We start from the raw sequence: 20366 nt of genomic DNA, 5'->3' as shown, positions 1-20366 counted from the left end.
TGGAATGCGCTCCTCGCCATCTCCGTCTCCCTGCGTACCCGCGTGTGCTACTCTTAGCCTGCTGCTCGTTAGCGGGCAACCTGATGCTTCTATGTTTGTTTGTTTCATCTTGATGTCAGCCTGTTCATTTTTAGCCGGGCAGCTAACGCACATGCCACTGATTTAATAGCCCTCGCCCCCCTCCCAGCTATGCTTCTACCGCTACTGCTGCTGCTGGGCTACGCAGTGGCTCCGGGGGGTAGCAGTGTAGCATCACACCTTCAGCATTTAGGGTTCGAATCGCACCCCTGCTCTGTGTCTGTGAAGAGTTAGCATGTTAGCATGCCCTAGGCACTCCAGTGTCCTGTCAAAGTCCAAAAGTTGAACGTTGCTCTATAATGGGCTGGTAACCCTGCGATCTGCCCTGTGCTCGCTGGATTCATCTCCTGTCTCAGTTGCAGGATGGACAAGCGAATAGAATAAGTGACAGTCACGATGTTGGAGAACCTGCCTTCTGGGGATTCTGCAAATTGACCCTTTTGTAAGGTTCCTTTCATCAGTTCATGGAGAGAATGGAGGGACAAAGACGTAAGCACGTGATTATTTGGGGTACCGGTCAAAGGCCGCGTGGCTGCCTAGGCAAGCTTCCCCACCAGTGCCCCCTGTCTGAGACAAATTGAAATTGGTTTGCTATGTCAGCACCCCGTCAGAAGGTGGCGCTCTAGGCAGCCACCTATGGGCAGTTTTCTACTGCACTAGGTACCTCAAGGTCTCTTGTACCGCCGCTGAATGACATCACGATGCAAATTAGGGTGTTTTGTACTGAATCCGAAAAACGGCTGCAGTATATTACAGGGCTGGGCAATGCTCAGTATTAATATCAACATCGCATGTTATGCGCGTGCAGTTCTCACATGGCATGGACTGCGATAGATAGCTGGGTTAAGAACAGGGGCTCCAAGGTGACGTTTTTAGCTAGGCCCCTGATTAGCCACATCACAGCACCCTCTGCCCCAGTGTCAAGCAGAATAAGCCTGTTTGCACAAATGAGGAAGAGATCGTAAATGTCATTGTCTTCCGCGGGACAACTTAATTACGCTGCCGCTGAGCTAACGCTTCTGTGAGGCTCGCAAGCGTGACGCATTAGCTTTAGCTAGTGCCACACTCGCATACTTTTGCATCTTCCCCTGGTGCGTGGCGTGGATTCCGTTGGCTGTCATTCTGCTGGATGTGTCTGTCACGCCTGTGGGACTCTGTCACAGAGCTCTGTGCTACCAAGTGGTGGAAGTCCTGGCACTGGGTGCTTTATGGGAAAAACCCCTTTGGAAAAATAAGTCAATCGAGTGTTTTGCCTGGTTTCCTTGGTGACTCCGAAACTTCCTGCCCAGAGAAGTTGGGGGAATGCATTCCTTCCCTTCCCCTCTTTCCAGATAAATCAGGGCACTGTCATCTAATTTTAGTCCAGAAATAAGGACACATCTTGGATTTTCCTCTCTTTGTCTCTGACTCGACAGGCTGAAGTAATAATAAAAACGGTATCCTGGTTAAGTTGGGTAATTGTGTTTTGTAAACAGCACTTCTCTGGCTTTCACACTCCGCTTTTCTCAGTCTGGAAGTAAATGAAGTCCGACAGTAAAAGCAGTCCACCGCAGATCCAACAGCGAGAGCGCGGAGGGTATTTTGGTACCCACAATGCACCCTAGCCAGGCTATGAATCATGGGTAAACAATGCAGCGCTTTGTTTGCTATGAATTTTAACAGTTTAACAGTTGCCTACAGTCTTACACGTGTGGATATTTACAGAAGTATTGTCAGTTAAATCTTGCTGCAGGTCATGGCACTTTGGGTGCTGCGTTTTGAGTCTGTGCCTATTTCGGGGCCAAACCCGCGTCCTTAGCGCCCACAGCAGTCGCCTTAGCGGGACTGTTAAGCTGGTGGGCAGCGGATATAAACAGAGGCACAATCAGCAACACCTGCATGCTATGCGGTCGAAGGGTGTGATCAGTCAAGTATGCAGGCATTTAGGAGGACAACACACCGTGAGTCATGTTGCTCGGGGGATTCAAGCTGAGTCTTCCACATCCAGAGTCTCAGCTCAGCCAAAATGACAACAGTGTGACGACACACAACTTGGATTTGACTTAAATGAGACATTATATAAGAAAAGAGGCATTTTGTTACTTTTTTATTCTTGTGTACTTTCAAATGCTGGATTAATCATCATTTTATGATTAATTGTTTACTTGACCATAGCCTACTGTAATGTGAAATGATGTGTAACAATTTCTTCACCGTATTCTGCTGTCAATGGGGAGGCCTGTCCGCGGTGAGTCTCGACACGAATTAAAGTTCTTTTCTGCGTGATCCACACTTTGGTGGATCATTTTCGTTACTGGGCGACTAGTTTCATCTTGGCGTGGTGTTGAGTTGAACACCTTCAGCTGGCTGTAGTCCCAAAAACAGGGTATTTCCGGGGTAGTCCGGTTATTACTGGGGCTGGTCCAGTGAGATGGAACCGTGACCTTTCCTCCTATAGTAGGTTCACTTCATGTCCCTGACATACTACAAAAATCGTAGTTAACCAACGACTACGTAAAAGCCAGGAACTATTTAGAAACATCCACCCATCTTCCAACCACTCATCATGTTCTGCAGGAGGACATGCAAAGTGAGAGGCACCAGTGTTACACACTCAGCCAGTGCACCAGCTCATTCTACCATGAGAGAAAGCTAGGTGATTTTTAGAGTTGCATAATGTTTACTCAATAATTCCATTCATATAACCAGTAGGAAAGGTAGGTCAGTCATCACTGCTGGGAATGTTGTGTCGTCACTTGAACAAGCCGAAACATGGCGATCTCGCGTTTTATATGAAGTCACACAGTCTTCCACTCCCAGATGAAGCATTTCCTAGTTTGGGACAGGCAAGAAATGTGGGGCGTTTTCAGGAACTAGTGCTTTGAAAAACTAATTATATTATTTTATTCTCTCATTTGAAATGTTGTCACATTCAGATGTGCTTCTGGTGACCTGTCAACGGACTCTGCCCATTCGCCATGGGATGGCCTGCTTCAGTCATGCATCTTTTAAGCGATGTGTAGTATGTGGGAGGACAGCGTCTGGGAAATGTCACCGGTCAAATTCCTGGCAAACGTGTGACGAGCTTCTGACATTCTAGGGCGCCCGACTCTACTGTGACACAAATTTCATTTTTTGTGAACATTAAGTATTAAGTCTTTGTCGACTTTGTCTCTGCCTGATTATTTACTTTTCTTCGGACGATAATGTTCTCACACAGAAAATATGTGAATAGTAAGCCTTCTTCACGGAGGTCATCGCGAAAGCTCGCAGGATGTACGCAAGCCAAGCCTCTCTTGACTTAGATCATTGCTCCGGCCCACGTTTACATTTTTATTTATTATCATTTACATTTGAAATGGCAGGGTCAGACAATCCCTGGAGGATTTGTGGATTAAGGGTCTTACTCAGGGGCCCGACGGTGAAATCACTCTGCCGACTCTGGGAGCTGGACCAGAGGAAGCTCTGACACAGAACAAGTGTGGCTCCTTCGGCTACTGTGCCAATTTTCTCTGCAGATGTGCTGGTTTATATGGTATGAAAGACCCCTGAATGCTCTGCATTGATTGGTCAGCTATGGCACGGTTTCGGTTCCGCGGCTTTATGTGTCCACTGTTTCGATTTGTTATGTGTCTGCTTTTCCCCTATTGGCTAGGCCCCTTAATTAAGAACGGAATGCAGGGGCTTCCTACCCTGAGGCAAACTGCAGGGGCCACAGAACGGAACTGAACTGAGGGGCCCTGACAGTACGGACCATGCAAACGGTAAAGAGAAACCCTTAGCAAGCGCCAGGAAGGATCCGACAGCAGCAGCTCCTTGACCCAGATATCTAACCTTGACTCGGTGAACACCCAGTTTATAAGTGGGGCAAACAGGAAGCTGTTCATTTCCTAGATATATACTTTAAGTGCCGACCCTCCCTGGGTTACGATGGTCTAGGTTACAATATATCGACTTCACGATGGGTGCGATTATTCAATAAATGACATGGGATATTCAGTGCTTTATTATAATATGGGCTTTGTGATGACTTTGCCCAGCTGTAGGCTAATGCAAGTGTTCTAAGCATGTTTAAGGTAGGCTAGGCTAGGCTATCGTGTTTATTAGGTTAGGTGTGCGGTATTAATTTGCATTTTAGGCTTATGATATTTTCGACTTATCGGAACGTAACCCTGTCATAACCCAGAGAGCGTCCGTACTTCTTAAAGGGGGTTTAGCCCTCATTGAGCTGGGCGTCAGGTGGTTTGGGTGGCTCTCATTGCTCCATAGCACCATCTACTGGTGGCTGGGCGCCTGCCAGGCTTTGGGTGGAATCGGCCGAATGTAGCCCCATCCAGATGGCTTACGTGGCTCACAGCGCATGCATTGACGATGGGAGTTGGCATGGGTGTTGGCCATTGAGCAGAGAGCAGTCACCAGATGACTTCGCCATTCCAGACGGCGAGACAAAGGGGACAAAAGGTAGACAACACCTACCCCGTTCAGTAACATTTAATCTCTGCTAAATGTGCCACATCATGGACCGGCCGTTTTCCAGCGATGGTGCCAGGCAGAGGGATGGCAGCTGAAATGGGGGGAATGAGAAAGGTGTGATGGATGTTTTGCTGGGAGACACACTGCTCTACTGAAAGCCAAGAACCGGGGAGAGGAAATAAAAGCTGCCCCCCCCCCCCCAAATAATTCACAGTGTGACTTTATGAAAGTGAACAGGGAACAATCCATGGCATTGTTTTGCTTTCCAGTTATTAATCAAATTGTCCTGCTCTGCAGTGGGTCCGTTCAAGTCTTGCCCATCTCAAGTTTCCAGTTCCTAAGATCGAAATTTTGCAGTAAAAACACGACTCCTCAGCCCGTGAGTCTTTGAAAGAGATTAGTGTGGGATGTTTGCGGTGACGTTTCGAACGGACAGCTGGTTTCAGTACGTGTGGAGATTTTTTTCATGCCAAACTTGATGCACTTTGGAGAAATATGTAAAGACTGTACCTTACAGAAAACAAGAGTGGCTGTTTTTCTTAGACTAATTTCAGATGTCTGGTATTTTGCCAGAATGCAGAAAAAGAATGATAAATATTTTAAAGATCGTACCAGACACACAGGCAAGCATGACATAATTTAAGAGGATCTCGCCACAGGTCACCATCTTCCTTTGAGAGGTTCAAAAATATTCTGGAGCTAAACAGACATTATTGTATGGATGCAGCAGGTTCAAATCTAAATACCGGCACCCCTCACCCGATGTAAGTAATCTGTAGCACAAATCCTTATGTAAATCAAATGTTACATAAGTCGGATTTACTTTCCCATACCACTTAAGACACCTTACAGTAAGAAACACATAATACATTCTAAAGAGCACATAGTAAATAATGATTCTAAAAAAATTATGAACAGTGTATCAGGAATCTGTCATTCCGTTTTTCAGTGGCTGTAAAATGAGTCGGCAAGAAGTTTTACCGCCACAACCCTGCCCAACTTGGTTGGCAAATTTTTCCACCACCCGCTAGCTGTGGTGTAGCCAGCATCCCCCTCCCCATTGACAAATTTGAAGGAAAATACCGTAATACCGCCCAAGCCTGGCCAGCACGCCCCCTCCCCAAGCCAGCAGGGGCCGATTGTCCCTTATCCGACTCCCTAAAATCAAATATTGAAGGGGGGGTGTCTGCTTTTTTGCATTAGTGCTTCCGTAAAATTATGTATGATAGATATTTTTCACGCAAATCTGGATTTTATGTATATTGAGAAGAGCCAAAGGCAGGCACACTGAAGCGTGGAAGAAGCCTCACTGTCCGGATATGTCAAACCTTCAAACATGCCCGTACGCATCATATTAATCAAACCATTGCCAGTCACAACACTTGAGTCTGCAGCCATTGAAGTCAGACGCAAAGGAGGCGATGTCATGCAGTTCTGCAAGCAGGGATATGGGCTTGATGAGCTCATCCCAGCTCTGTCATGGAAGCGACCTGAGAAACGGAGGCTTTGGGGAGGCGACGCTGGACACGGTGGGAGAGGAGTGAAAGCACAGACCCATGATTACTGACAGCTTTACCACAAGTTCACGTGAACCCAAAACCATGCGGCGCTCTGGGATTTCATATATTACCACGTAAATCCAGGACACTCGTATATTGTCCATCTCTGAAGCTCGGCTTTTATAGAATGTATTATACAAACTAAACCAAGTGTAAGTCCAAGCAGCTATTTCCTGTTAATACTTCATCTGGAGGCACAGATATATTACTGAGATTTATTTCTGATTTCGTCGTGGCAGATAAAATCGCCAGAAAAGTTGTTCCAGTTGGATCTGGAGAGTTTTAGCACTACGCATGGCGCTGAAGGACCCGAACGTCCGATACGAACCTCTTCCGACCCCCATCCCATCTCCAAGGAAACACTAATATTTTCATCCTGCTGGTCTCCTTGCATCGCTAGAGAGATGCCAAATCTCTGTTGCCTTTGGACTGGGGCCTGGTTTGGCCTGAAAAGGAGCAGAGTCCTGAGCCATAACAGAGAACACTTGGAAATTCCTGGAGCGAAGCGAAGGGGAATGAATGCTGACGCTTTTCGTGTGGTTTTTTTGAAATCTGTGCACATTGTTTAAGGTGAGTAAAAACATCTCTGCTCCCAAAACGAGTATTTAAACTGGGTTTTCTTTAATAAAACCAAAAAGTCACTGAACATTTATGGATCCAAATCTTTTATGAAGTTGGAAATTTTGTAGATATTTGAGATTTCTGAGTGTCATGTTCCGTTAACTTGCTCTGTGTAGCGTTTATTCTCACTGCCTAGTTGTTTCAATATTTGTTCCATGACTCAGGAAAGATCATCAGACTCCACCTCCACAATAATACTCAGCTCCTGCTACATGATCAGCAGGTTTGTTCTGAAGCGTGTTGCTTTGCCGGAAAAATCCCCTGGCCGCTTTATTGTAACCTGATACTTTACTCCGCCCGGCAGATCCCGAGGTGAACGTCGACCCGTCGAAGCTCAGCGTCTGGCCCTCCGGTTTTCTGAAGCGTGCTCCGGCCAGACAAATTAGGTGAGGTTCTCGCTGTGCTAATTATGGAGGAATCTGGGTGCTCTCCAAATGAGCCTCTATGAAGTCGCGTCATGTGGCACTGGTGGTGGGGGTTTGCGGGGACAAAGGAATCTTTATGAGCAGAAACTACAGAAATAACAGAGTCCTGTCGGAATAAAAGCTGATGTCTGGAGCACTGTGTGGATCCTATATACTGACTAGCTTTGTGCCTCCTATATGTGCCAGCAGCCTGCAGCTCACATGGTGCTTACATTTGCTCGTGGAAACACCCCCCCTCCCCCCCCCCCCCCAACAGGTCCACCCTTTCCTGGCGTCTCCATGTACGACTGACATCATCTAGCTTTCCTTTAACAAACATACCGCACAGCACAACACTGTTTTCGCTGCCTCCCCCCATTTGCCTTGAATACTCCGGCGAGGGGGCAATTTAAAACGTTTATGTAAATGGTCTGGCACACGCCGGAATGTTCTGTCAAATGGGCCATACACGAATGGCAGTGAGAGCCATGCCTGGGGGAGAACTGGTATTAGTACGGCAAGAATTTCCACTTTGGGGGGAGAACTGGTATTCGCAAGAATTTACATTTTGTCCGGGTTTAGAGGGCAGCTCGAATACAGCCTGAAAATAATGCCAAATACTGCTCTGATTATTAAGTCTGATTCTCAGGATCTAGGTTGCAGCCAAATCACCCAAGAAGTCAAGGTTTTTTTATATTGACTATTCTCTTTTTTTTTGGGGGGGGGGGGGGGGGGGACAAGATCTGGAAGGTAAAGCAAACCGAGGCGATTCTTTTTTGGTGCATGTCCTATTGGTTCAGCCTTTAGGTCCCAAAGTTCAGGGTGATGCTGGAACCACCGGCGGCTGCAAAGCGTCTCTCTGTTTGACTCGTCTCCGACAGCCACAGCAGACACTGTAGGTTTAACCCAAACCTCCGGAGAAATAAGAACCTTCTTGGAGCTTTGCTTTCTGGCAGAGCTTCACGCGGAAGACCAGCCACAGCGCACTCCAGGCATCCCAAACAGGGACGAAATCACTCAGGAATGGCTTGCATGCTGTAGCAGTTAAACACTTAACAAATTTCTCTCCTGTTGCATTCTGGACATTCTGGTACTTGACATCTAGAGAATGTAGCCGGGAGGAACTCAAATGTCATCGTAAAGTATGGCAGCCAAGAAAGCCCATTGCAAGTGTCTGCTTCTCATATAAAAGGAATGAGCCATTAAACAGATATTTTAAAGGTATTTTGCGAGTATTTTTTTTAAGTTCTCAACAACAAAAAATGTACTTTATTAGCTGTAGTAAAGTGTCCCAGGCCTTTTGATATCTTGGAATTATGTTAGAATGATACCCTGATAGATTTAAAACCATCGAGACCATTTTTTGTTTGTCAGACTTAAGCCCTGTTTGAAAGTATGATGTCTAAACTGTAAACTTCACCTGTGGTTTTTGTTGAGTAGATGAATTAGAGAAAGGGGGAGAGTGAAGACAATTAACCAATTCAAAGTGATAGTAATTCTGTGTGTCTTTATGTCTATTTTGATATTTAGTATTTGGGTGAAAGTGCATTACAATATCATTTCTTCTTTTGAGGCCCAGGGACAGAATGACAGTTGTTTGAATTGACAGGCACCACATTTTGTCCAACCAACCATAATCTGTCTCTTCACATAAAGGGTAGGATTTTGGCACGACCTCCATCCTGTAAGTGACCAGATGCTTTCTACTGATGCAAATACCAAACATTTCTACAATGTCGAAATTCCTTCAGTTTTACGTGCCGTGTGCCGTTCTGTGGAAGCGAAGGGTTTCATTGAGATAATGGCTGCCGTTGGCTGGTCATACCGCCAGAGAGCATTCAGGGCGTGCTTTGGAGAACAAAGGCATGAGAGGCACTCACGGCTAAGAGGGAAAGACATACCATGATAATTAACGACCTGGATCCATAACCCAAAGGTAAACAGTTCATGTGCATTTCAGAGGCCTTGTGGTATTAGCCTGAAGTATTTGTCATTAGTGTGACTTGTAACTATGGAGACCAAGGGTGTGATGTTGGAAGAGATGGTGGTAAAGTGGCCCCTAAATGCAAGGTGGAGTCATTGCTGACCTGCCAGTCACTACAGTCTAATCTAATGGGAACCATTAAAGTAGCCAATGGGAAGCCGGGCACCTCTGTCAGTGACTGACTGCACAAGACAATCTCACCCACAGTCAGTTACATCAATTTATGTTACGATTCAAGAGGAGGAACCTTTATTATATGTAGAGAGGAAGGGGCACACAAATCTAACGATTGTGTTTAAACAGTGATATGGAATGTTCACCCTTTTGGTTCTCATTACGCGCTACTGAATGTTGCGCATATTGCTGTGAACCACGCAACAATTTAAAATTGGCTTAATACTGCCACCTAGTGTTCAATCTATCAAAGTACGTTCTGCAAGAAAATATTCATCTTCCAGAAGTAGCAAGACATACTATGTACAATGTGCAACACATCTGATTTTTGAGTTTATTGTTATGTGATGAGCTGCCATGTTTTTCAGTTTTAATACGCAGCCTGTAAAGTGTTTCTTGTCCAAAACCAAACCCTCTGGATATTGCTATAGAGCTACAGGAAACAACCAACCAAAGGAAATATGACAATAAGTCAAGTGATGCAACTCCTTTCGACCTGCGTGCAGCGATCACCGAACAGAACATTTCAGCCAGATATTCGTCATTGTCTTTGGTATCTCACCCTAATCATCAGCAGCTTCTATGGTAGTTTCCGTAGGTCTCACGTGTCACAGAGCTGCTCGTAAATATCGCTTGTTTTGCTCAACCAGCACATCATGTGTGATGTCTATCTTTTTATATTATTTTAATCATCAGATCAACTATGTACTGGACGTCGGCAGACCCAAAGATGAGCTTGTTGAAACACCTAAAGGATGTCTCATTCGGGCAGATTTTTGGACGTTAGAGTTAAACAAAGACATTCACCCTACAGTAAGTTTTTTTTTTTGTATATAAACACATCTTCTGAAAGCGCTCATCCTGTTCTGGATTGCAGGGGGTACAGAGCCCATCCCAGATATAACGTTACTTAATATTATAAAGAGATTAATTAGGGAACATTCATCTCTATTACATGCTGGATCATCAAAAATATCTATCCATCCATCCATTTTCCAAACCGAAAATATCTATCTTTTAATATATTATTGAAGGGGGTAATCCCCCATCTCACCATTGGTGTCACCCCTGGCCCCCCTACATCTTTGGCTATGAGGATAAAAGAAATAATACAGTTGAATAAGGATCTCTTTTCCAATTTGCTATACCTTCGTACTAACCTTAAAAACACATCAAGGTAATTCTGCACTAATTCGTCATAGAGAATTTAAGAATGTAAAAAGTGCCCTGTAATTCTGCACACATGGAATATTAACGGAAACGGAATCAGGGATCTGTGTAAAGCAGCGGCAGCACGGCGATAAACGTGAATAGTAAATCGTGATGAAGACCGTGTGTTAATGATTTAAGTGATGTATAATAATTACGATATATATAATTCATAATATTCGTTCGGCGGCGGCGGAGTTTCTGCTTAGACCGCCTCCTCATCTGATTGTTCACTTCCGTAATAGAAAGCGAAAGCAATTTAAAGGAGGGTCGCCATTTTGTGAAGAGGCATGAATACGGTTCTGGAGTAATTTAAAGACAATTTGTATTTCAAGGTAAGATTATAATTAAGATATACGGCTAATAATAAAACAATACCGTGTAACGCACTTGCATGCAGCGACATTGATTTAATCTGACAGGAGCGATGGGGAGCTGGATTATTTACGGTGGGGGCTTTAACTTGGACCCTGTTTAGGGCAGTGTGAAATCGGCTTTATTTTTTCATCGAATTGTGTTTTGTTGGATTTAATTTGATCAGTCTCGGATTTTTCGTTTTTATAAGTTTTTAATGTGATCTGAAAATGCTTCGTTGGTTTTGCATTCGGCCTCACAGCAGCTGTGACGCAGTTTTATTTACTTGTTTGTTTGCACGCGCGGTTACGAGACAAAACTATTTTTAATGATTTTCGGGTCATTGGAGGGCGAGTCAGTTAAAATGTAATGCTTGGTCATATTGGTGCTGGAGATGGAGAAAATGTTCTGTATGACTTTCAGAATTTGTCAAGTCACCAAATTTGTGATGCAAATGCTTAGGTTAACCATTCCAAATCTGTCATGTGGCCTAGGTTACATATAATTATGAAAAGAATCCATAAAAAAGAAGCTTTTGCAGCCTTTTCACCCCAAACAATTTGCTGTGACGCACGTAACGTTACGTTTTCAAATGATGTAATACTAGGAATGATGGAAGCTTTTGGCATCAGCTGCTGTGAAACTTTGTTTGTAACTATATTCTAACTTTAAAAACTTGATATGAACAAACAGCGGTTTCAGTGGTCTTCTGTGAGAAAAAATAAGGGATTTGTGTTACGTGTGTCACACCACATTTGTACATTTGTTTTCCTCCATTTTCCTGATAGATCAGAGTCTTGAAACTTTCAAAATGTTAATGTTTTTAGAGTTTATACATGCATCTATCAGAATAACTGTAAATCATAAAGTATTGGCAAAATAAATTGACTTTAATTGAGATTCATTTATTATTATTATTTTTTTTTAGGTTAACCGTCATGATAGAGTTAGTCAGTTTCAGCAGCCAGTGAGGCTGCACAGTGAGGCTGCACAGCAGTGCTGCAGACAGTGATACTCTATTTTTTCTGAAGCTTTGAGCATCAAGGCTAACAGAAAAAAAACTTCTTGACCCAAAAGAAATCATTTTATATTTTTCCAATTCAGGACCATTTTGTGTGGAATGGATCTGCACCATTAACAGTTCCTCTCACTGGAACTAAGGGGACAAGCCCCACCCCTAAAAAACAACCCCACACTATAATCCCCCCACCCCTAAATTTTACACTTGGCACAATGCAGTCAGGCAAGTACTGTTGTTCTGGCAACTGCCAAACCTGTTAATGGTTCGTCACTCCAGAGAAGACGTCTCCATGGCTCTACAGTCCAGTGGTGGTGTGCTTTACACCACTGCATCCGACACTTTGCATTGCACTTGGTGATGTAAGGCTTGGATGCAGCTGCTCAGCCAAGGAAACCCATTCCATGAAGTTCTCTACGCACTCTTCTTGAGCTAATCTGAAGGCCACACAAAGTTTGCAGGTCTGTAGCTATTGACTCTGCAGACAGTTGGTGACTTCTGCACACTGTGTTCCTCGGCATGTGTTGTCCCCGCTCTGATTTTACGTGGCCTGCCAATTCGTGCTTGCTGTTGTTCCCAATTGCTTCCACTTTGTTATAACACCACTAACAGTTGACCATGGAATATTTACTAGCGAGGAAATTTCATACATGGGCTTATTGCACAGGTGGCATCCTATCACGGTACCTCGCTTGAATTCACTGAGCTCCAGAGAGCAACCCATTCTTTCACAAATGTTTGTAGAAGCAGTCTGCATGCCTAGGTGCCTGATTTTATACACCTGTGGTTATGGAAGAGATTGGAACACCTGAATTCAATGATTTGGAGGGATGCCCCAATACTTTTGGCAATATAGTGTTTGTAAGAAGCTCTGATGAAGCTGTCATAGACTCCCAGAGAAGCACGGTGTCCAGTCGGGCTCCAAAACCATGTAATCAGAACATAGTGACCAACAAGCTTTTCTCTATTCTACATTTAGACGAAGCGTACAGGAGCCTTCCATAGACTTCCAGTGAAGCACAGTGTCAGTGGGCATCTTTGGGCTGCATTTATCCTGTTTTAAAACTTCCATGGAATGATCAGCATTGAGGTTCAGCTGGAACATAAATTACACTTTCAGCTGCAAATGAAATTAGGTTACATTGACGAATTGACTAATTCGGTTGTTTTGGCATATTTCGGGGGGGCCAGGCTTCCCATGTAGTCTTAGAACAATCGCTTGTGGCCAAGCTGCCTGCTCCCCCCAGGCTGTCCAGAGTAGGACTTTATCTAAAAATGCCTGCTGACTGTCTTCACAAATGGAGGACAGGACTTGGGGCCTCCTAGGTAATTGAAGGGCCCTGGGGCCCCAAAACCCACAGTTTGCACTAATCAGTGTGCTGAGCCCTAACAACTAGCACTGCATAGTTACCACAGGATTTCACCCAAAAGTTGATGCTGATTGTCCCCTAGGTCACTGAAGGGGCCACAACATCCAAACCCGCTGTGGTACCTAAGACAGCCCTGGGCCTTATTACATAACTAGCACTGCCATAGTTACATGGTGACTTAATCTAAAAATGGCCAGACTGCCTTCCCAGGGTGGGGGCCATCGCTCGGGGGCCTGTAATCCACTCATGAACTGATATATCGTGCATGTCTTTGTACTGTTTGTGCCAGTTTTATAAAGATGGTAAGAAATACAAAACGATAGAAATATGCTGCTTAAGAATTATGAAAGAAAATAACGATCTCGATTCTGATTAAAGACAAAAAAAAAATCATGCAACATTAGCATATAGTAACAAGTCTAACTGCCAAAGGTACACAGAGTGTGTACAGGCGTGTAGCTACAGGCAGCCATGGTTCCGATAATTCCATCCGTCTGATTCCTAAACCCATTGGTCCTATGCAGAGTCATGGGGGTCCGGAGCCCGTCCTGGAAGCTATGGGTGTAATGCAGAGAATAACCCAGGATGGGGAGCCAACTCATCGTAGAGTTCCGATAATTATTCATGTATAACATAATGACACTCGGCACAAACTCCCTGAAATTCGACATTCAGTTACTTTAGTAGGTGTAATATTACATATGGAAGGTGGCAGAGTAACAGACTCGAGACCCCTGTGTGTAAATTCACTGAAGTGCTGAGTACTAGATACTGTTAATGTATGTATCTGTTAATCCTTCATGTTCACAGAGGGTCCAGTAGGATCTGGTCTGGATCGGCACAGAAATGGAGGGAGATGCTTCTGAAATGGGTCCGTCAGTGAAGCGTAAGGAGAGAGGAGCTGCTTCTGAATCGGGTCCCTCAGTGGGTAAAAAAAGGAGAACTGAGAGGTAAGACAGAACCGGTGTGTTTTTGTGCTTATTTACAAACAGACATAAAAGCCCTTCCAGCATTTTCAACAGAGGTAGTAATTACAGAGCATCAGTTTTAAACTTAATGCATTTCCAGGAGACTTAAGTGATTCAGGTCTGTTAATCATTTATTGCTTTTATGAAGCAAAATTTATTGTCGTTCTCCCCCCCACCCTGCATGGGGAAGATATTGAGTAATATTTACGTTTAATGAAATACAACAGTGACCATGGGAGTAACACCTGAGTAAGACAGGAACCCTGTCAGGGTCACGTTGTGAAGAACATTGTGATTTATGGTACAATGACTGTTACAGCCCACTGGCATGCATGTCTCTTTGGGTCTGTAGTTAGACCATAACATAAAAGTAAAAGGGTTCCTGGCTCCGGAGGTGGTGACCGTGTTACTAAACCTTTCATATCGGTGTGTTAATTTTATATGGGACATTAAAGCCGACTGTGAACAAGCCTGTTTGCTTCAGGGCAGGTAGAGCAGAAGGCTGAACAGCTGAAGATTTAATGTGATTCTCTCCATATTATATGAATTATATTTATATTATAAGGATTTTGTTTCCTCTCGCTGCCCACAGGGTCCTGTCAGAGAGAGCAGGCTCACCTGCACCCAGCTGTGTTTCCATGAAAAGTAACAGGTCAATGGAGCACCCACTCACCTTCAGGGAGGGACCTTTTCCTACAGATCAAAGGTAAATGTGCATTTAAACAAACACTGTTTAAAACACCCAAACTCTCAGTCAAAAGGCACAGAAGCATATGCAAGCTATGAGGAAAAAACTTTACAATGAATGCATAATATTTTAACTTTTGATTTTGAGTTTGAAAGTCTACCTGTAGATTATTAGCCTGTATTTTTTTTTTGTAAAATGTAATTTATTAAAATACATGTCATTTGTAATTTGAGAATACAAAAAAAATTACAGGTAAAACAGCTACGGCACTAGATGAATATGTGTATCAGTACAGCCATAGTAATGTGTAATATATGTGGGGGGGGGGGGGGGGGGGGTCATGACTCTGTCTTTCAGAACCACGATACAGGATCATGAACGTTTGTATCGTGGTTTTGGTCTCAGTTTATGAACCGTTACAGCCTTAGTTTATACCAGTGTTTCCTATAGAATCAGTGATGGTGGCTGATAGGGGAGCCGGTGGTTAAATTAATTATTATAATGGTATAAACTGGTATATACTGAAGGGGCCACAACATCCAAACCCCCTGTGGTACCTAAGACAGCCCTGGGCCTTATTACATAACTAGCACTGCCATAGTTACATGGTGACTTAATCTAAAAATGGGCAGACTGCCTTCACAGGGTGGGGGCCATCGCTCGGGGGCCTGTAATCCACTCATGAACTGATATATCGTGCACGTCTTTGTACTGTTTGTGCCAGTTTTATAAAGATGGTATGAAATGCAAAATGACAGACAAAAATGCTGTTTAAGAATAGTGAAAGAAAATTGCGATCTTGATTCTGATTAAAGAAAAGCCTGTTTGCATCAAGAGCTTCAGGGCAGGTAGAGCAGAAGGCTGAACAACCGAAGATTTAATGTGATTCTGTCCATATTATATGAATTATATTTATATTATAATGATTTTGTTTCCTCTCGCCGCCCACAGGGTCCTGAGAGAGAGAGCAGGCTCACCTGCACCCAGCTGTGTTTCCATGAAAAGTAACAGGTCAATGGAGCACCCACTCACCTTCAGGGAGGGACCTTTTCCTACAGATCAAAGGTAAATGTACATTTAAACAAACACTGTTTAAAACACCGAAACTCTCAGTCAAAAGGCACAGAAGCACATATAAGCTATGAGGAAAAAACTTTACAATGAATGCATAATATTTTAACTTTTGATTTTGAGTTTGAAAGTCTACCTGTAGATTTTCAGCCTGTATTGTTTTACAGAAGGTCCTCCTAAATTTACAGAATCACTTATATCCCCACGATATTAAGCCACAAATGGTGGAGTTTGACTGGAACAATCAGGCAGTTAAAGAGGAGCTGGTCATGCCTGCTTTACTGAGTGCGATGGGGGCTAAAACTTTTGCATTACTGAGAGACTTGCTCCGGATAGAGACGGGCAGGAATACATCAAGAAGTATGTTGTTACAAATTACAAGTACTTGCTTGCAAAATGTAGCAAAATAAAATACAAAATACTGGCGTGACAAAATATAATTTATTAAAATACATGTCATTTGTAATTTGAAAATACAAAAAAATTACAGGTAAAACAGCAACGGTACTAGATTAATATGTGTATCAGTACAGCCATAGTAATGTGTAATATATGTGGGGGTGGGGGGGGGAGGTCATGACTCTGTCTTTCAGAACCACGAAACAGGATCATGAACGTTTGTATTGCGGTTTTGGTCTCAGTTTATGAAGTGTTACACCCTTAGTTTATACCAGTGTTTCCTATAGAATCAGTGATGGTGGCTGATAGGGGAGCCGGTGGTTAAATTAATTATTATAATGTGTGGATTTCACACTTTGCCTTAGTAGAAATAGTAGGAGAAGCTGTTTTTCAGATATGCATTCAAAAAAAAAAACCATGCATATAATGTGCAACCTTAAGTTCACCGGTCGGTCCTCCCTGTTACACAGGTTCAATGGCTATAAGAACACCTATGTTAAGCTGATAGAAATTAACTTTGCCCTTAGTAACAAAAGCAGCTAGTCTGATTTATCACTAATGAAGGCTTCAGATGCTGCCGCCTGAGCATAATGCCGGCCGACATTACCCAGAATGCCGCTGCCTGAGCGTAATGCCGGCTGACATTACCCAGAGTGCCGCTGCCTGAGCGTAATGCCGGCCGACATTACCCAGAATGCCGCTGCCTGAGCGTAATGCCGGCCGACATTACCCAGAGTGCCGCTGCCTGAGCGTAATGCCGGCCGACATTACCCAGAGTGCCGCTGCCTGAGCGTAATGCCGGCCGACATTACCCAGAGTGCCGCTGCCTGAGCGTAATGCCGGCCGACATTACCCAGAGTGCCGCTGCCTGAGCGTAATGCCGGCCGACATTACCCAGAATGCCGCCGCCTGAGCGTGTTGCCCGCCGACATTACCCAGAATGCCGCCGCCTGAGCGTGTTGCCCGCCGACATTACCCAGAATGCCGCCGCTTGAGCGTGTTGCCCGCCGACATTACCCAGAATGCCGCCGCCTGAGCGTGTTGCCCGCCGACATTACCCAGAATGCCGCCGCCTGAGCGTGTTGCCCGCCGACATTACCCAGAATGCCGCCGCCTGAGCGTGTTGCCCGCCGACATTACCCAGAATGCCGCCGCCTGAGCGTGTTGCCCGCCGACATTACCCAGAATGCCGCCGCCTGAGCGTGTTGCCCGCCGACATTACCCAGAATGCCGCCGCCTGAGCGTGTTGCCCGCCGACATTACCCAGAATGCCGCCGCCTGAGCGTGTTGCCCGCCGACATTACCCAGAATGCCGCCGCCTGAGACGAGGCTGTCAGCAGTGCTCAGGCGACATGCAGTGGTGTTCAAGGATGCAGTGGGAAGCAGGAAGGGGAACAAGGTCAAGCTGCAGGTGAAGCCTGGCACTGCACCACGCTTCCCGAAGGCCGGGAAGGTCCCCTGTGCACTGAAGCCTAAAGTCGACACAGATGTACAGAGACTGGTTGAGACTGGGGTGTTTGTGCCCAAACCACACAGTCAATGGGCAACCTGTTCAGCCTGAGTGCAGCCATGTGGTGGGCGATACCTGAGTACATTTACATTACATTTACATTTACAGGATTTGGCAGACGCCCTTAGCCAGAGCGACTTACATAAGTGCTTTGAGACTCTGCAATGAATTTCCGATGCTAGCTCAATAAGGACCCAAGCTATGAATACTATCTCTGAGAACTCCATTGAGTAGTGCAGAATTTTTTATTTTTTTAAATTTTTTTTAAACACACACCAGAAAAAGAGTCGAGTAAGAATATAGAAGTTCTACGTCAGGTATTTCTGAAAAAGAAAAGTTTTGAGTCGTTGCTTGAAGACAGTCAAGGATTCAGCTGTTCGGACATCTAGGGGGAGTTCATTCCACCAATTAGGTGCCAGGACAGAGAAGAGCCGAGATGCGTGTCTTCCTTGTGCCTTGAGGGGAGGAGGGACCAGTCGAGCAGTGCTGGAGGATCGGAGAGATCGTGGTGCAGAGCGGGGTGTGATGAGGTCCTTTAGGTAGGATGGTGCCAGAGAATTTTTGGCTTTGTATGCGAGCATCAGTGTTTTGAATCTGATGCGTGCAGCTACAGGAAGCCAATGGAGAGAGCGCAGCAAAGGAGTGGTGTGGGAGAACTTCGGAAGGTTGAAAACAAGACGAGCAGCTGCATTCTGAATCAGTTGGAGGGGACGGATGGCGCTCAGTGGTAAACCCGCTAGAAGCGAGTTACAGTAGTCAAGGCGTGAGATGACGAGGGACTGGACGAGTATCTGGGTAGCCTGAGTGGAAAGAAATGGACGTATCCTCCTGATGTTAAAGAGGAGAAACCGACAAGAGCGAGAAAGACTGGCGATATGTGAGGAAAATGACAACCGATCATCTATGGTAACTCCAAGGTTTCTAGCAGAAATCAAAGGACGGATCAGGGAGTTGTCGAAAGAGATCGCAAGGTCCTGGAGGGGGGATGAGTCAGCCGGGATGTAAAGCAGCTCAGTTTTACTAGTGTTGAGTTTTAGCTGGTGAGTGGTCATCCAAGATGAGATGTCTGCCAAGCATGTAGAGATCTTAGTGGAGACATGAGTGTCTGAGGGAGGGAAGGAGAGGATGAGTTGAGTGTCATCAGCATAGCAGTGGTAGGAGAAGCCATGTGAGGATATAACTTCGCCAAGAGATTTAGTGTAGAGGGAGAATAGGAGAGGGCCAAGAACCGAGCCCTGAGGGACACCGGTGGAAAGACAACGTGGAGTAGATGTGGATCCATTCCATGTCACTTGGTATGTTCGGCCTTCTAGGTAGGAAGCCAGCCAGCGCCAGGCCAGGCCACCAATGCCAAGACTCCTAAGGATGGATAGGAGAGTTTTGTGGTTGACCGTGTCAAATGCTGCTGATAGGTCAAGAAGGATGAGGACAGATGACAGTTTGGCTGATCTGGCAGCATGTAGCTTCTCAGTGACTGCTAAGAGGGCAGTCTCTGTAGAGTGAGCTGCTTTAAAGCCAGACTGATTAGGATCCTGGAGGTTGTTCTGAGAGAGATAGAGAGAAAGCTGGTTGTAGACTGTACGTTCGAGGATTTTTGAAAGGAAGGAAAGAAGCGATACTGGTCGGTAGCTGCAAGTGTCTGAAGGATTTAGAGTGGGTTTTTTTAGGATGGGAATGACCCTGGCTATTTTGAATGCTGTTGGTACATGACCGGAGGTTATGGAGCCATTAATGATAGTTGTGATGAAGGGGAGAAGGTCTAGAGAGATTGTCTGAAACAATGCAGAAGGGATTGAATCAAGTGGGCAGGTGGTAGGGTTGGAAGATGAGATGACTTTCATGATCTCATCTGCCGTAAGACCGGAAAACTAGTCCTCACACTAGTCTGAATGGACCAGTGTGAGTTTTTTCCAGTGGCTGAAGTGCCAATCCTGCTATTAACCCGCACGTTTTTCCCTGTAAATTGGACGATCTCCTTATACGGCTAGATGTAGATTAACGTTATAACTAGGACAAAGCAATTGCTGGTTAAGGGCCTTGTTCAAGGATCCAATGGGGTAGAACCCCTCCGGGCATTCACGGGATTTGAACCAATCTTCCCTTTGCTGGCACTGATCCCTAGCCTCAGAGCCACCACTCACATCATTTCAGATAGCCATGGATAAAATTTTGAGCGATCTCTGTGCGATGGATACATGTTTGGATGACATCCTTTTGACCGGTAATGATGTTGAAGTACACCTCCTGAATTTGGACAAAATCCTCAGGAGACTCGAGGAGTTTGGCTTATGGGTGCGGCAGGACAAATTTGACTTCTTCAGGTCTGCAGCCACATGGGCCACATCATTTATGCTGCTGGGCTCCACACCGCCCATCTAAACTGAGCGACGTCGCACAGACTCCGGGCCCCAAGAACACGAGACAGCTGAGGTCTTTTCTTGGTCTTCTAAACTACTGTGGGAGATTCATTCCACAGCTGGCTACACCGTTAAAGTCTCTGCATGAGC

General features: G+C 45.0%; 1 protein-coding gene across 35 annotated transcripts in view; it reads left to right on the top strand.

Annotated features, from left to right (window-relative positions):
- The first annotated feature begins 10668 nt into the window (after positions 1-10668).
- Positions 10669-20366, top strand: part of LOC125716772 (NACHT, LRR and PYD domains-containing protein 12-like) — an 80227-nt gene continuing 70529 nt past the window's right edge. For 13 of the 35 annotated variants that reach the window (XM_048989495.1, XM_048989489.1, XM_048989483.1 and 10 more), the window contains exons 1-2: positions 10703-10816; positions 14034-14173. In XM_048989495.1, the coding sequence (XP_048845452.1) occupies positions 14070-14173 (104 nt within the window). In that variant the 5' untranslated portion in view covers positions 10703-10816; positions 14034-14069. Of the gene's footprint in view, positions 10817-14033; positions 14174-14783; positions 14898-15830; positions 15945-20366 lie in introns of all 35 variants that reach the window. The other 22 variants (XM_048989464.1, XM_048989462.1, XM_048989458.1 and 19 more) reach the window with 5 other exon arrangements.

Source organism: Brienomyrus brachyistius, chromosome 21, assembly GCF_023856365.1.
Source record: "Brienomyrus brachyistius isolate T26 chromosome 21, BBRACH_0.4, whole genome shotgun sequence".
Lineage (NCBI taxonomy): Eukaryota > Metazoa > Chordata > Actinopteri > Osteoglossiformes > Mormyridae > Brienomyrus > Brienomyrus brachyistius.
The sequence above is the reverse complement of the archived record's forward strand: the minus strand, read 5'-3'. Positions and strand labels throughout refer to the sequence as shown.